This window comes from Otolemur garnettii, unplaced genomic scaffold (genome assembly GCF_000181295.1).
Source record: "Otolemur garnettii isolate 467f Iridium unplaced genomic scaffold, OtoGar3 scaffold00061, whole genome shotgun sequence".
Lineage (NCBI taxonomy): Eukaryota > Metazoa > Chordata > Mammalia > Primates > Galagidae > Otolemur > Otolemur garnettii.
Genome location: NW_003852456.1, coordinates 9,657,001 through 9,675,184, shown reverse-complemented (window position 1 = coordinate 9,675,184; position 18,184 = coordinate 9,657,001). Strand labels below are relative to the sequence as shown.

Below are 18,184 nucleotides of genomic sequence, written 5' to 3'. Positions count from 1 at the left end.
AAGGAAGGAAGGAAGGAAGGAAGGAAGGAAGGAAGGAAGGAAGGAAGGAAGGAAGGAAGGAAGGAAGGAAGGAAGGAAAGAGAGAGAGAGAGAGAGAGGACCTGAAGAATTTCTTATGTCGGAGGAATACCAAAATGATGTTAAAAAGCCAAGCCTTCTTTTGCATACTTAAAAAAATCTCTTACTTTCTGTCGGTTCTATCCCTAAGCCTTGCCCCGAGATTTTCTCTGTGATCCTGTCATACATAACCATTCCTACTCCCCTCATTTTCCGCTCTTCCCACCCATTTCTCTGCAAGCACCACCTCACTTTCTAATCCTACTCAGCGTCCCACAGGATTCCTTGACACGGTTTGAGGATGTCAAGCCCTGATGTTGGACATCAAAGGAATAAAGCCTGAAAACCACCGATTCTGTCATGGGTATAGTCAAGATCTGACCCATGTCTGGAATTGGGGGGTGTGTGTGTGTGGGTACCCCTGACTTTACCTTCTGCCATGCTACAGAGCCTCTACTTTGGAAAAAAAATCCCTCATGTTAAAGTGTTCTGGTCAGTATTTTTAAAAAAAACTTTATTTGCATGAAAAGGACCAGAGTCTGTTCTGTGAGACTATGAGTCACCTGTGTGTCTTGGCAGCATTGAGTCCATGAAAAAGAGGAAAGGGTCAGACGTGCCCTGGGCAGGGGACCAACAGACCCACCCTGGTCTGAGAAGAGGAAGGGAGAGGCTGGGAGAGCAGCCAGACGCTCACCTGCTTCGGCCACCTGCCTGGTCCTGTCCTCCCTGGCACAACTGTCAGGTGGGCAGAATTTATGCAGATGTAGACAATTATCCTCCGAAGCTTGAAATATGGCTTCCAAATCAGTTAATCCCATTGTGTATCCCACGTTCTGATTTTTAGAAAATTCAGTTTAGAGAATGGTATCCTTCATCCCCGCCAGGGCTCTTTAGAGTTCATAACATTTAAAAGCAACAAAGGGCATTGGTGTGCATCTGTGGGCAGGCCTGGCAGGTGTGCCCCTCCGTGTCACTGGTGAGTCTCTGTCCTTCTCTCCCCACATCTTCTCTGTCCAAGAACACAACCCTCCAGGGACTGAGTTCAAATGCCAGCAACACACACAAGACAGTCAGCTGGCTTCTCCCTCCCTCTGGGGCCTGGTGGCCTGTGAACCTGCAAGCAGCTCCTTTTCCCTCCCAAAATGTGGTTCAGAGCACCTGGACTCAAGAGCGGGGAATAACAGGTCCCTGAAGTCATCTTCAGTAGAAATTCCTACTGGTTCTCCAAGGACAGCATGCCCCTGAGTTGTATGGCCCAAGAATGAGGAAAGAGAGAGGGGTTGGGACAGCTTTAAAAAACCATTGCCTTGGACCCCAAGAAAGCGATCAGACAGGAGCTTTTACAGAGGCTCAAGACAGCCACAGCAAAATCTGACCTTGACCTTCTGGGTGTTTCTATTCCATACAGAGAAAATACCATTCACTGCACATCAAGAAGTTGATTTTACAAAAGGCATATGTTAAACTTGGCTCCACAAGATCCACAGAGAAGTCCCCTAACCTTGATAGTTGTTTTTCGAGAAGGTGGAGAAAAAGTGAGAGACAGACTCGGGAGCCTCCCGACCAGCCATTCCCAGCCTTCTGCATCTCCTGGAGTCATTCAGACAAGGGATCCAAGGGGTAGGAGAAAACTGTTGTCCCTAACTGAGGATTCAGCTCTGAAGGGTGTGGGTTCCAGGACAATGGACACAAAGCACCTGTGTGTATCCACTTAGAGCTTTATTAGTTTGTTTCTGCTTCTACTTGGGTCCTCAGAGAGGTCTGTAGGTCATACCAAGTTAAGGATGCATTAACCCTGACCAGGCAAGGTGGCTCACACCTGATCCCAGCACTTTGGGACACCAAAGAGGGAGGATCCCTTCAACTAGGAGTTCCAGACCAGCCTGAGCAAGAGTGAGACTTCGTCTTTACTAAAAATAAAAAAACTAGCTGGGCATGGTGATGGGCACCTATAGTCCCAGCTACCCGGGAGGCTGAGGCAGGAGGATCATTTGAGCCCAAGGGTTGGAGGTTTCTGTGATTTATGATGGTACCATGGCATGCTACTCAGGGTGACAAAGTGAGAATCTGTCCCAAAAATATAATAAATAAATAAATATACCTGTATTATTCCACATTTCCCCATCATCAGGCACAGAGACCCTGGAAACAGATGTCTAAGAGTGGAAGAATGAACCCACGTGTTGCCCTGAATAAGGAGACTAGTAACCACCTTGCTTCCTTCCTGACTGACGCTGTCACAGGAGAGTAGCTCCCTCCACCTCCACTGTCTCCTCCCACACCCAGCATATTTCATCCATATTTGCACCTGCTCACCCCAACAGGAGGGGCCCCGTTCCTGCATTCTGTTCTTGCAGAGAAACTCCTTAAGCTGCGTGCTCATTTCAGGAAAAAGAATCTTGGCTATAAAATTGTCATTGGGTCCATGTGGTACCAGCCACCGTTCACCTGAATGGCCATTTCCTGCAGGGTGCTGCTGGTCCGGCCCTAACAAAGCCGAGTGAGCCCACGTGCTGGCATCTGGAAGTTGTTTATTCATTTCCAAGGCTACTGTCACAGAGAAGTTGGGTAACAGGACGGACTCCGTGGTACCCGGCCAAGGACCCAGGGTGCTCAGTGCATCCAGTGAAGTGCTGACTAAACATAAATATAAATATAAATGTCGTGGAGAGGAGAAAACGCTCTGATGTGTAACTGTGTAACTGTAAAGGGGACTCTGCTGGCCGTGTACTCTGATGAGTAATAACCTTACTGATGTTACTTTCACTGTGAGAATAAAAAGTAACAAAGGGAAAGAGGAGGGCAGAGCAGCTCTTTGAGGAGTTATCCTCACTGTTCTCCAGAATCGCTGGCTTTTCTGTAAGTAAGAGTGAAACTGTTGAGCTCTCAGCCGCTTCTCCATTCACTGGCTGTGGTGACAGGTGGACGGATTCCCTGGTCTGGCAACACGTGTTATTCTTGTGTCCATTCTTAAAAATACCTAAGGCAGTTTTTCAGGAGCATGTGAAAGCATAAAAAGAATTGAGATTATGGTGTTTATTCAAGCACACACGTCTAAGTAGCAAAGTCTCCACCACATCCCACTCCGCTCCACACAGACTGTGGTTCTGACACTGACAGCAGGATGGGTGAAGGCTTCAGGCAAGAAGGTGAGACGGAAGGGACAGTTTCTGTTGCTGCTTCAGCTTGTTTTATTTTATTGTTTTGAGACAGAGTTTCATTCACTCTGTCACCCTGGGTAGAGTGCTGTGGTGTCTCACAGCGACCTCACTCCTGGGATCAAGCCATCCTTCTTCCTTAGCCTCCCGAGTAGATGGGACTACAGGCGCCCACCACCACCCGGCTAGTTTTCCTATTTTTAGTGGAGATGGGATCTGGTTCTTGCTCAGGCTGGTCTGGGACTCCTGACCTCAAGGGATCCTCCCACCTCAGCCTCCCAGGGTGCTGGGTTTACAGGTGTGAGCCACCACACTCGGCCAAGATCACCATTGTCTTCTGCACAGGGCCAGGCAGTGCCCAGTGACCACTCTACTCCATCAGTCGCTGGACCTGCACCACCTCCCTGGTACTGGACCCCTCCCCCAGCTGGGGTGTCAATGGTGAAAGGTGCTTTGAAGTAGGAAAATAACAGATCCCAAGGTGGAATGGACCATGTTATATTTGATTCCCTGCTTTTTCTCCAGAAATGACATGCACTTTCCAGGCCTCATTCAGCAGTTCACGTAATCAAAAAGAGACTCTCTTTGGAGAGCTCACAGTGATGCTGTGATGTGATCCAGCCCCATGTTCAACTTTCTTCTTTCCACAGATTCGAAACGTGGCAGCAAATCTCTGCGTGGACAGCAAGCATGGAGCCACAGGGACAGAGCTGAGGCTGGACGTCTGTGTCAAGGATGGCTCTGAGAGAACATGGTCTCACGAACAGGTATGTCAGCTCTAAGGACCCATGGCATCAGGTCGACACAGCGGGACACATCACTAGATGGCCCACATGGGACCTGGGACAAAGGCAGCCTGTCTGCAGCCAGCCCTGTAATTAAGGGAGTCAGTTAACTTTTCTCTTTCTGTTTTTCTCAAAGCAGTTATGATAATCAATTAAGATAGTTCATGCAGTGGTGCCTTCACTAACAGGAATGATGGTAGACAGTTGATTGTGAGCCTTGCCTTACTTCCTTTTCCAAAACGATACTTGTTAAAACATGAAAAGCATATAGAATGCTTATTGAACTCTTCCAGCTAAATGTCAAGGGGGCGGGGGTGCTTGTTTATTTGCTTGTTTGAGACAGAGTCTTACTTTGTCACCCTGAGTAGAGTGCCTTGGCCTCATAGCTCACAGCAAGTTCAAACTCCTGGGCTCAGGCGATCCTCCTGCGTGAGCCTCCCAAGTAGCTGGGGACTACAGGTACCTACCACCCTGCCTGGCTAATTTTTCTATTTTTAGTAAAGACAGGGTCTTTCTCTTGCTCAGGCTGGTCTCAACTCCTGAGCTCATAGGATTTTCCCACCTCAGCCTCCCAGAGTGCTAGGATCACAGGCCTGAGCCACCAAGCCCAGTCATAAAGTCTAGTTTTTAATGAAAGATTCTGTTCTGTGTTTGAGACTTTATCTAATCTTATTCTCCCGAAGCAAGTGGAATAGAGAAGCACCAGCACACTGAGTCTAAATTAAGCAAGGGTGCTTTATTCATCGGCCAGGCCAAGAGCGGGCTTACAGCTCAGTCTCTTGACCCCTAGAAACAGGGGTGGAAACCTTTTATAAGAGGTTTTTGGTAGGGAAGGGGGGAGTCCCTAATGCAAGCTGAATTTGACAAGAGCCAACACCTGGTCAGGTGAGTCCTTACAAAGGGAAGCTGGGGTTTTGCAGTTATTACTAAACTCTTTCAGCTGAGCTTCCTGTCTTAAAGGGGGAGTGTTGAAAGCCCCCAGCAAGATGGAGTTGGCGCATAACAATCTCACCCCCTCTCTCTGTCCCGCCCTGGGCTCTTCCCTGAGATGGACACTGGAGAAGGTTCTCCTGTTGTTACAGTGGTCTCTAACCTGAGGTGCAAAGGCGACTGTGGGGCAGCACCACCCCGATGTGATGTCATGAGATCCTTTAAGACCATGTATTGCTTTGACCAAAAACATTGCAATGCCACTCAGTGTAAGTGAGGTACAATTTCTAGCCTGCTTGGAAACTCGGCAGTCCCTGTAAGCGGCTTTCCTCCCGCTGTGTCACCTGTGAAAGGCAGAAGATAGTGGGTAGAATTATGTCGGCCCCTTTGATAGGAAACTATAGAAAATAATCACAGCAGACAAGTTTAAACATTCATCGCTCAAATGCACGAGCGTCAATGTGCATTGCCATGTTTTAAGAATAAAAATCACAGTGTCCCTCCCCCATCCTATTGTCTCTGTCCCTCTGCGGAAGGATAGATTTCCAAGTTCAGGGTCAGGATTGTGGGAAACAGAGTCTCACTATGTCGCCCTGGGTAGAGTGCCATGGTGTCACAGCTCACAGCAACCTCAAAGTTTTAGGCTTAAAGATTCTCTTGCCTCGGCCTCCCAATAGCTGGGACTACAGGCTCCTGCCACAACGCCTGGCTATTTTTTGGTTGTAGTTGTCATTGTTTGGCAGGCCCAGGCTGGATTCAAACCCACCAGCTCCAGTGTATGCAGTTAGCGCCCTAGCCGCTGAGCTACCGGCGCCGAGCCTATAATGCCTCTCTTATAAAAAACCGAAACAGAAGACTGGCCCCATCACCCCCAGCAGGGACGCTAACATTCCCTCTGCCACCACCCTCAGCCCCACCAGGAACCTATCTCACAGCTGGGGACACAAAAGACGCCTGTTCATCTGCAACGGGTATAACATTTCTATCCAGCCACGCTCTAGAATGAAATCTTCTCTGGCCTGAAGATTTGACTTAACAGCTGCACAGGAATAAAAGCAAAACTGACTCTATCGCATACACTAAAAATTGTTGGTTCCTTTCTTCTCTCCTCAGGCTGTGGCCAAAATCTGTGGCTTGCAATTCAAGTAAAGGTCACCAGAGGGCAGCACGAGACAAGCAGAGAACTGTCATAGGAGGGACAGAAGGACCAGTTAATTAACTGCAGTTCTTTTAAAAAAAGGAGATTGCAGGTCCCTAGAGACCCTAAAAAAGGCACAATGCAGGAAGATTAAACGAGGTTGACAGGAGATGGAAAGCGCATCGTATTTGAAATATGCACCACCACATATCGACTTGGAGGTTAAAACATTACAAGCTGTTTCATTCTCCAGTAATTAACTGTCAGCTTTAGTCAATATATTACTCAATAACTTATAAGAATTAGGACTCATTCTTCTACATTTATATTAAAACTCCTAGATGAGAAAAGGAGCATATGAAGATTATGAGCACCCTCCTTAATTCAGCCAAGATGGGGCATGTTCAAAGGTTAAGGCTGTGGACAAGCATTCTTTTTAATTCAAAAGCATCCAGAGAACACCAAAACACACTTATTACAGTTGAAATGATTCCTTCCCCCCCCCCAAAAAAATAAATGAAACAAGTGGCAAAAATAAAATGCAGATAAATAAAATTGCTACGTGGGAAATAAAGAAGGATGCCTTGAAGCCCCAGTGTGAGGAAATGCCTTTTGCTGTAGAATGTGGTGCTGCTGGTGATTAATCTGCCTTCCATGAAGGAAGCAAACACATGATTCACTGTTCCAGGGCAGTCTGCTTCGGGATGTCACCGGGGCTTTGTGTGCTGGCACTCATTTTCCTTCAGGGGCCGAGATGAAAAAATAAAAATAGATCCCAGTAAGACTAAGTAAGGTCTGGAAGGATCCTCTCAACTCCTGCTGGGAATCCAAGTGAGAGGCAACAGGAGGAGCCCTCCTGGGTCTACTTTGGCCGCCTTCAAGGGAAGGAGGCAGATGAATGGTCCCTCTCCAAGACCTGGGGGGGATACACCCAGACAGCAACTCAGAGATACCTTTCCTTTGGGAAAAAAAAAAGTCTCACTATTAACTCAGAGCACGAGACAGGCACAAACTGTGAGGAGAAGGTGCCGTATCTCAGATTTCTGTAAAATACAAAATGATGCCTTAGAATATAACTCCCCACAGAGAGAATACAGCACAGACCCAGCCACCGACACTACAAAGAGATAAAGGCAACCATTGTAAATCTATGTTTAAAAGTCTCACTCAAGGCTGGACATGGTAGCTCACGCCTGCAATCCCAGCACTCTGAGGCTGAGGAAGGAGGATTCCTTGAGCTCAGGAGTTGGAGACCAGCCTGAGAAAGAGCGAGATCCTGCCCCTACTAAAAATAGAAAAACCAGCCAGGCATGATGGCTCATGCCTGTAGTCCCAGCTACTCAGTTCTCAGGAGGCTGAGGCAAGTGGATCACTTGAGCCCAGGAGTTTGAGCCCAGAGCACAGAGTGAGGCTCTATGTCAAAAATAATAATTTTTTTTAAAGTATCACTCAAAAGATGAGAAATTAACAGTTTACTTTAAAACTGAGGGGAGAAAAAAAATCGGGTTATTGTATAGAAAACCTAAACAAAATCTAAGTACTTTTGTCAGTAAGAACAACCCAGTGGGGAAGACCAGCTATGGATGTCACAGTAACATCGCCCAAAGAAAACAATGAGTGCGGTTTCATAACATCTGCTTTACTTATGCTTGGACGAGACAGCATGCAGGGCAGTATGTCTAGAGTCCAAAAGGCTAAACACCTGCTTGGTTTGACGTGACCACTAGGATAGGACAAATGGCAGTGAAAAGCACTCCAAAGACGTGAGAGAGAAGGATTGTAGCTGATGGCAGCTGATGCAATCTGAAGGCCTATCACCTGGGGTTCAGGAAAGTAACCACGAAACCAGCACATAAATCACCGAGAAAACCACAGGCTCAGTCAGTCTACAAACCCAAGAATGATTGTCACATGATAATACCTGGAAACAAAAAGCAAAAGTTATCTAAGGATGTCGTGATATAGAATTGTGACAATAGATGATTAAATTTGGCCAAGGGACAGATCCACCTGTATTTGCTATATTTTTAAAGACATAACTGGTCCATTTAATCAAAAGTAAGTAAGGAACTTTTGAAGCCAGGTATGGTGGCTCACTCTTGTAAGTCCAGCCCTCTGGGAGGCTAAGGCAGGAGGATTGCCTGAGCTCAGGAGTTCAAGACCAGCCTGAGCCAGAGAAAGACTCTATCTCTACTAAAAATAGAAAAACTAGCCGATGTTGTGGTGGGCACCTGTACTCCCAGCTACTTGGGAACCTGGAGTAGGAGGATCCCTTGAGCCCAGGAGTTTGAGGTTGCTGTGAGCTGTGATGACTCCATGGCACACTACCCAGGGTGATGGACTGAGACTGTCTCAAAACAAACAAACAAAAAATTATTTCAGTTCACAATCACACACACACAAATGCCAAACATTAAACTCCTTGCCCTTGTATTTAAAATACTCTCTTTTGTCTCACACTCCAGGGAAACAGAATGTAGTCAGCCACCATCAATCAGAAAATTGCTTTAATTTAGGGATTTCTTTCCTATGTTCTTCAGACCACTTAACTCAGTTCTTCCTGCTTTCCCTTCAGATTCCCACTCCTGTTCGTATCAGCCTTCCCTTGAATTTAACTAGATTCTCTACATTTTCTGGAGTAGAGAACAAACAGGGGTGCTGTTTGTTTGTTAACTGAATGCATTATAAAATCAATTTGGTGCATCATTTGTAGCATTTTAAATAAATGTTATACAAGGGGATAGACAGGGCAGGCTAGAATCGACTAGGATAAGAAATTGCTGAGTGGAGCCTCCGAGTCTGTTAAATGCAGGAACAATAAATGTTAGTTCAGAAAGTTCTGTTGCAGTTGGAGTCAGCAGAAGGCTGTGTGTGTGTGAATTGTGGGGGAGTTTGTTTTGTTTTGTTTTTTCTTTCTTTTTTTTTTTGAGAGAGAATCTCACTATGTACCCCTCGGTAGAGTGCCATAGTGTCACAGCTCACAGCAACCTCAAACTTTTGGGCTTAAGTGATTCTCTTGCCTCAGCCTCCCAAGTAGCTGAGACTACAGGTACCCACCACAACGCCCCACTATTTGTTGTTTGTTTGTTTCAGTTGTCATTGTTTGGCAGGCCCGTGCTGGGTTCCAACCTGCCAGCTTTGGTGTATGTGGCTGGCATCCTAGCTGCTGCACTACAGGCACTGAACCTGAACTGTGTTTCTTATTGTGAGTTATTTCTAAAACTTCATGCCCTGCCCTCAGAATTACTCTTCCCAATACTAGGAAATTAATTTCCCTATTCTTTTTTTTTTTTTTTTTTTTTGTGACAGAGTCTCACTCTGTCACCCTGGGTAGAGTGCAGTGGTGTCATCATAGCTCACAGCAACCTCACACTCCTGGGCTCAAGTGATCTTCCTGACTCAGCCTCCCGAGTAGGTGGGACTATAGGCACCCATCACTATGCCCAGCTAGTTTTTTTATTTTTAGTAGAGATGGGATCTTGCTCTTGCTCAAGCTAGTCTGGAAGACCTGAGCTCAAGGGATCCTCCCGCCTGAGCCTCTCAGAGTGCTGGGATTATAGCATGAGCCACCTCACCTGGCATAAGTTCCCTATTCTTTAGCAAGTTTTGCTTTCCTTTAAATTAGATTTTATGAGGTGCTAGCATCAATTCAGCTTAACTTTACTCTTTTCCTTTTTTCCCCCAGTTAATCTATTCACTTTAGCTAACAGTGTAGCATTTCATCCAATAATTTTATGTAAATGAACAAATATAAAGGATTTCTTCCTCTACCTCTCCCTATTCTCTTTCCCTTCCATCCTCCCTCCCTCCCTCTCTGCTTTTCCTTCTTCAATTTCTCTCTCTCTTTCTCTCTCTCCCTCCCTCTCTCTCTCTTCCCCTCCACCCATACCACTTTCTGTATTTTTCCTGGAACCTAAGTGAAAACTCCCGGTTGCCTCTTTTGCACTTTGTGGGAGCCTGAGCACAGGTGCAGCCTTGGTCCAACAAGTCAGTGACACTGAGATGTTATTCTTGCTAGCAGAAGGAGAAGCAGGGTCCCATATGACTAAAAAACATTCCCCCTGCTTTGGACTCTTCTCCCAAATCAAACTCACTGCTGCCTTTCCACTCCACTTGCTTTGGTAGCTCTTCACCTTTGGATGGAGAGAGGACATCCGGCCTGGGGAGCCTCTGCACACCCGGAAATTCTGCTTTGATGCCATCTCACACAACAGCCCAGTCACCCTTTATGACTGCCATGGCATGAAGGGAAACCAGCTCTGGGGCTACCGGAAGGTAAGGGCCAGTTCATGGGGCCATTCTCAGACTGCCACAGCTAACATTTGTGGATTTGCATGTGTTGAATCAAACTTGCCTCCCTGGGATAAAGCCTACTTGATTATAACGTATCATTTTTTAAATATATAGCTGTAGTCTATTTGCCAAGATTTTATTGAGTATTTTTGCATCATTGTTCATTACTGAAATTGGTCTGTAGTTTTTAGCTGGGTCCTTTCCTGGTTTTGGTATCGTGGAGATGTTTGCTTCATAGAACATGTTGGGGAAGATTCCTTCCTTTTCAATGTTTTGGAATAGGTTCTGCACTATGGGTACAAGCTCTTCTTTGAATGTTTGATAGAATGCAGTGTGAAGCCATCTGGTCCAGGTCTTGTTTTTGTTGGAAGTTTTTTTATTGTTGCAATTTTGGTGCTTTATATTGGTCTATTTAAGAGATTTATTTCTTCCTGCTTAAGACTAGGGAGGTTTTGTGATTCCAGGTATTGGTCCATTTTCTCTACATGGTCAAATTTCTGGACATAGAGTTTTGTGTGGTAATCAGAAATGGTCTCCTGTATCTCTGTGGTATCTGTTGCAATCCCCCCCTTTTTGTTTCCAATTGAGGTTATCAGAGATCTTATGTTTCTATTTGTAGCTAATCAGGCCATAGGTTTATTAATTTTTTTTATCTTTTATCAGAGAACCAACTTTTTGTTTCATTGATTTTTTTAATTATTCTTTTGTTTTCAATTGCATTTATTTATGATCTAATGTTCCTTGAAGACATATTGTTTTGATTTAAAGTGTAACCTGGATGTACACACATGTTGGGCTCACACATTTGGAGACCACCAGCAAAGACTGAGAGGAAGATGTGTCACATAGGAAGACAAGGGTTTTGACTTTGCTCCTTATATGTACATCCATCACCATCAGTTGATTGCAAATGGCTTTGAGCCAGAAACTAGCACTGCCCAGGTGGGTCTAGGCTTAACCCAGCCAAATCCCAAAAGGAGAAAATACGTACCCAACAGACAAATGTACACAGGCTTAATTCACAACACACACACACACAGACACACACACCAATTAATACATCCATTCATTTATCATATATCTCAGCCACAATTGCTTGGGAGGTGCCTATGTTAAGAAAATTACATTTAGGCCTGGGGATGGTGGCTCATGCCTGTAATCCCAGCACTCTGGGATGCCGAGGTGGGAGGATCTTATGAGCCCAAGAGTTCGAGACCAGCCTGAGCAAGACTGAGACCCCATCTCTACTAAAAATACAAAAACTAACTGGGTGTGGCCATGGGCACCTTTAATCCCAGCTACTCAGGAGGCTGAAGCAGGAGGATCATTTGAGCCCAGGAGTTTGAGATTGCTGTGAGCTATGATGACACCATGACAATCTACCCAGGCCAACAGAGTGAGATTCTGTCAAGGAAGAAAGAAGGAAAGAAGAAAGGAAATGTTTCTTTCTAATGATTTATCTTATCAAACTTCTTTGCTATTCAACATGATAAAGTCTGTGTATGGTCCAATAAAGTAGTGGGGTTTTTTGTTAATCATTATAGTCTGACTTTTAAGGAGGCAGTTGCTGTGCACATCAATAAAATACCTGATTTGCCACTTGCCTAGGACATTATGGTCCCTCGTGAACAGAACTTATCTCATTACTGTATATTTATAGGATGATAGACAGACCACTCAATAATATCCAATTAAGCCAAGAAAATACACTTGTTTTCATTAGGGAGCTTACAAAAGCTTATAGATGGATAAGACCAGTGAATACACAGGGCTTCCAGGGAGGGAAAAATAACAGGCTGTGGTTATTTCCAGAGGTAACTCTTACAAGCTTTAACACTTTAAATCTTCCTAGGTCCCTGAGGAATTTGTGAAAGGAAAACCAGCTAGATGTAAATTATGCTGTGGCTCTTACTTAGCAAGACATTACACTGATTGTATTTACATAAGAGCAAGATATTCCCACTTAATCAGGCACAATCCAAAGGCTCAAAATGGAAAGGAAAGTGTCTGAAATGGCTCATCTTGGTTGATGACTCAGCCTATTCAAATGTACCTGTTTAGAAAATTCCTCGTTTTTTTTCTAATGGCTATGTCAGAGGTATAAAAAGCTAAAGCACAAAGAGAAATCAGTTCTCTGTGTTACCTTATCTGTTTAGATGCAGTATTTGGCCCTGGAGGCTTACTGTTAAACAATAGTTTAACAATTATTTGAGTTTGCTTCTTCGTGGGGTTTTCAGAATTAACCCTAAGACTGTGCTAATTGCCCCTGAGATAATCAGCATCATTACTATCTCTAACTATCAGGGAGGTGCTGAGCTAGTGTTTTACCCCATTCCTCATGACTACCAAGGTACTACTGTGTACAGTTTATGTGGGGAAAAAGTGATTCCAACAGGTTTATGGCAGTGCCAACATTCAAACGCAGGTAAATCTGACTTTAAAGTCTCTACTCTTTCCTCTGCCATGCTCTTAAGAAATAAAATGATTGCAAACTAATACAACCTCTTTGGAAAGAAGTATGGAGAATCTTCAAAGAACTCAGACCTCCCATTTGATCCTGCAACCCTATTACCAGGCATTTACCCAGGAGAAAAAAAAATCATTTTATCATAAGGACATTTGCACTATAATGTTTATCACAGCTCAATTCACAATCACCAAGATGTGGAAACAACCCAAGTGCCCATCACCCCATGAATGGATTAACAGACTGTGGTACAGGCACATCATGGTATACTGTTCAGCCATCAGAAAAGATGGAGACTTTACATCTTTTGTATTAACCTGGATGGATCTAAAACATATTCTCCTTAGTGAAGTAGCAAGTTACTTCTACTCCTTAGCAAGTATCCAATGTACTCAATACGAATATGAAGCCAGTGGATGATCTAATACACACCTACACAAGAGAAAAATTCATCATTCAATTCAAATTAGGGGAGGGGGAGAGAGAAGGAGGAGGAATGGGTGAGCTCCCACCTAACAGGCACAATGTAAGGGTACATGGCACACCTCCTCAGTGAGGGGTACAACTACCACAGGGATCTTACCTAACAAACGTAAACATGGAAACCCTCATATTAATCAGAAATTAAACAAAAATACATAAAGGAATAAATAAAAGAAAAGAAATAAGAGGAAAATTCCCAGGAGAATTCCCCTATTCCTGTGGGATTCAGAGCCACTGATAGCAGCCAACCATTCTCTTCCAGCTACTTGGGGATACTTGGAGAAAGAAGGGGCAAGAGCCACTCTGCCTGAGTGGGTGAAGGTCAGCAAGCCCCACTTTGTGGTCTCAGCTCTTGGTTATTTTTAGATGTGGCTCTTTGCATCCTTAGCTATTATAGCTGTAACCCATAACAGCAGGTACCCAAGATGAGAAATCCTGTTCTTGAGGTTGTTTTTTGTTGCCACCAGGGGGACTCCTGTTACAAGAACAGTGAGTTGTTGACTCAACCTCAGTAGAAATACTTAAGTTATCACCTAACATCCAAATTAAGAAACTTAATCAACCCCCATATCTAACTGGTTGCTAAGATACATGTCACCTCCTCCTCCCAGCCATCTCTGAAATCCATCCCCTCTCCCTCATTTCTGTCACCCTGCCCTGGGGCTGCCCTTCCCATCTCATCCCAGGGTCAATGTGATGGCTTCCTAGACATCGCCTTGCCTCCTGTCCTCCCCCTTCCAATACTTATTCCATCTTGACGTAGACATGGTGTTCACAACATCTAGTATTGTATCCCTCTGTCTTATCCTCTGTGCTGGCTTCTCATTGGGTAGAGGACCAGGTGTCTTCTCTCAGCTCCAAGGTGGCCTGTCACACTTGGTCTGGTAATGGTTGACCCTACTTAGCCACATAAGCCACTTTGCATCTATGCCTACTTCCAACTTCTTCACTGCAATTAGGACAATAATTAAGTTAGATAAACTATGTAAAACCTCTAATGTTGTTTCCCATCATACACATGTATTATCAAATTTCCATCTGTATGGGTGACAAATGAACTTTTCACATTAACAGTCATACTGGAGGCATATTCTGATATACCAGATCACTAAAGCAATCTCTCTTCAGCAATATTAACTGTTGTTATCCTCCCCCAAATTAAGAGCTATCTCTCATGCCTTTTGTTTAAAGTAAACATTTTATTGATGTATAACCAAACCAATGCTCAGATTCCACGGTATTATTTTGCATACAGGTACCATTATTGCTTTACATTTTTAAGAAAGAAACATAATTAAAGGAATCAAAAACATTTGTTATATCTTTTTTTTTTTTTTTTTGAGACACACTCTGTCACCCTGGGGTAGAGTGCCATGGCATCAAAGCTTACAGCAACCTCAGGGGTCTTGCTCTTGCTCAGGCTGGTCTCCATCTCCTGAACTCAAGCAATCCTCCGCCACCTCTGGCATAGCTAGAACTACAGGCGCGTGCCACCATGCCCAGCTAATTTTTCTATTTTTAGTAGAGACAGAGTCTTACTCTTGCTCAGGCTGGTCTTGGACTTCATGAGCCACCTAGCCCAGCCTTTGTTGTATCAGTTGGGGTAACCAGTAGAGGTTATCTACTCTGCTAGGATTTTAGAAAACACAATCTGGCACAGAATAGTTGGTCCCAGACCAGGCTTTTGATATATTGTGATTTTCAGAACCAGGGCTGCTCCTGACTAAACAGAAAAGTATGGGAAGGGGAGGGTGGACTCACTATCACTCAGGCACTGACCTCTACTCAGGACAACATGCCAATGATGGCAATATTTTAACTTATTTTATCCTCACAACAAACTTGAGAGGCACATTAACATGCCTGTTTCATAAATAAGCATATTAAGGTTCATAGAATTAAATAACATATTTGAGGTCACACAGCAAGTGGGTAGCAGGACCGGAATGAGACAACCCTCCCCCCCGGCCCCAGCTACAAGCCCCAAGCACCTACTGGAGGCCATGTAGCCTCCCTCCGCATGTGGTAGCTGCACCCTTAGGACTGCCCTCCTGTCCGTCAGAAGCTCATGGGCCTGTTTTATTCTCTCTGCATCTTTGCTCTTCAGCTCCTGTATACCCTTAGCTCAGTGTGGAAGGTTTTCTGTAATTTCCTAGTTCTTTTAAAGTTTGGGCCTGATGTGAGTGTGAAAACTAATAAAAAATTTAGCTCAGGCTTGCAAATGTCAGAAAGTGTCTCACAGATGCCAATCCAGCCCACAGGACTGCTTCAGAGAGGTGTATCTAAGTGCCACCCCAGATTTCAGGGAGTACTGATGGTGTGGTGTTGATTAAGAAAGGCAGAACTGGCCAGGCGCAGGGACTCACACCAGTAGTCTCAGGACTCTGGGAGGCCAACATGGGAGAATCCCTTGAACTCAGGAGTTTGGGACCAGCCTGAACAACAGTGAGACCCGTCCCTATTAAAAATAGAAAAACTAGCCTGGTGTTGTGGCAGGTGCCTGTGGTCCCAGCTACTTGGAGGCTGAGGCTGGAGGATCACTTGAAGCCAGGAGTTTGAGGTTGCTGTGAGCTATGACATCACAGCACTCTACCCAGGGTGACAGAGTGAGACTCTGTCTCAAAAAAAAAAAAAAAAAAGAAAAGAAAGAAAGGGCAGATCAGTAATTCTGGAACAGAAGTTGTGCACTTCCTGCTCAAAGGTTTCTAATTTTCTCAGGCAAAACAAAAAACAAAAAAGGAAATGGTGTCCAGGGAAGGTGACAGGGGAGCAAAACATAAGGCTGTCTGTGCCTTCCCTGTAACAGCCAGAGCCTATGCCTTTGCTCGGACTGAACAAAGAACAATCTAGCTAAAAGCAAAGACAGAACGTCTTCCATCGTCCTTTAAGGGAGATAGATTGTTACATAACAGCAAATTTGCCAAAAGCTCTCAGAAGCCTGTTCTATGCAGGGGTGGGGAGGGATTGTATTCAGTTCTGTTAGAGCCATTCCTGTCACAACTGGTGACAAGAGCAAGGGACAGAAGACTGTATTCAAAAAATATTTACTACATCCCCTGACTTCATTCCAGCCAGGAAAAGCACCAAGAAAGACATCTAGTCATTCGAAAGCTTGGCCGAGTAGAAACAAAGATGGCAATTATGTAGCTCCCTAAGGTCAAAAGTGTTTTCCCTGGTGAGAAAGGGGCACCCCAGAAGCGGCACCTCTGGGACTTGCTGGGTGCCCTGAAGACAAGGGTGAGCAGAGCTGCGTCTGGAACCAGGGAGCCGTTGCTCTATTGATGGGCTGGACGCTGCGGACGGCCTCCAGCTGGACACCTTGTCATTTGTCTCTGTCACCAGTGAACTTTGGAATAAAATGTTTGTTCAATTTTATGGCTGGGATAGGCTTTGGACATTTTTCTAAGCTACCCCCTCATTTTCCTGATGGAGTTTCTCAGGCGTGGATAAAGACAGGGAATCCAATTTTTCAACTTCTGTGAGAATGTGAAGTCTAAGCTCAGAAAACATGTTCTGGATTGTTCAGGGTTAGTACTGAATCTCATACCCACCTGGCTGCCCCACAACACCACCTGTATTTCAGAGCATGCGTTCCAAGGTGGGATTAGGAAAAATGCCATCCCTGTGGCTCAGAAAATAGCATTCAGATGAGTGAGAAATGCTTCAAATATCTGGTTTGACTTTGGCTGGCGTGCTGAGGCACATAAGCTGGGGAAGGGGGAGGAGAAACTGGTCCTACGGCTTTGCTTATTTTCGTTCCTTCTTGTTTCCCTCTGTCTTTGTCTGTTTCTCTCTTTCTTTCTCTCTTTCAAGTCTCACTGTACCACCCTGTGTAGTGTACTGTGGTGTCACAGGTCACAGCAACCTCAAACTCTTGGGCTCAAGAGATCCTCCTCAGCCTCCCAAGTAGCTGGGACTCCAGGCATGAGCCACCACCATGGCCAGCTAGATTTCTTATTTTAGTAGAGACAGGGTCTCACTCTTGCTCAGGCTGGTCTCAAACTCTTGAGCTCAACAGTTCCTCCTGCCTCAGCCTCCCGGAGTGCTGGTATCACAGGTGTGAGCCACCGTGTCTGGCCTTATTTCTTTTAGCTTTTATGGACACTTAGGTTGGCCCCATGTATGTTTCTCACAGCACTATTCACGATCGTAAAGACATGGAGTCAACCCAAGTGTCCATCAGGTGACGAGTGGACAAAGAAAATGTGACACATACACACACACACAGTGGAGTGCTACTCAGCTCTGAAGAGAATGCAGCGTGTCTTTTGAGGCAAGATGGATGAACCATTATCTTACGTGAAACAACTCAGGAACAGAAAGTCAAATACCCATGTTCTGCTTCCTCAGTAGGAGCTAAATAGCATGTCCACATGGGGCACAGAGTGTTGAATAATCATCTTTGGAGACTCAGAAGACTGGGAGGGTGGGATGGGGGTGAAGGATGAGAAATCACTTAATGGGTACGATGATTCAGGTGGCAATGGCTACCACTAAAATCCCAGACTTCACTGCTACACAATATGGTCATGTAAGGAAGCTGTATTCATACCCTTTACATTCATGGAAATTAAAACATCAACCAGAAGAATTGTCTCTGACAAACTGATCTAGGTCTGTGCAGCACGCCAGCAGCTGGGGATTTGCACACCAAGAGTGAGAGACGCAGGAAGTAGGAGGGGAGATGGCAAAGGATGCTTCTGCCTTGGGACCGAGGGCTCCTGAGAGAGGGATCTGCCATGACAAGAAGGTGAAATCTGCTCCCTCCAGCCTAGAGTAGGGCAGAGTTTCTTGTAGTTAATGAAGAAGCTGGGGAGAGATAGTTGGGTTTGTTGAGCTAAAGAGTTTGAGAACAGCCTGAGCAAGAGTAAGA

At 45.0% G+C, this 18,184-nt stretch overlaps 1 protein-coding gene across 1 annotated transcript in view; it reads left to right on the top strand.

Moving 5' to 3' along the window:
* Positions 1–18,184, top strand: part of GALNTL6 (polypeptide N-acetylgalactosaminyltransferase like 6) — a 641,250-nt gene that overhangs the window by 621,403 nt on the left and 1,663 nt on the right. The window contains exons 11-12 of the mRNA XM_003792813.1: positions 3,866–3,982; positions 10,194–10,343. Coding sequence (XP_003792861.1) covers positions 3,866–3,982; positions 10,194–10,343 — 267 coding nt within the window. The remainder of the gene's footprint in view (positions 1–3,865; positions 3,983–10,193; positions 10,344–18,184) is intronic.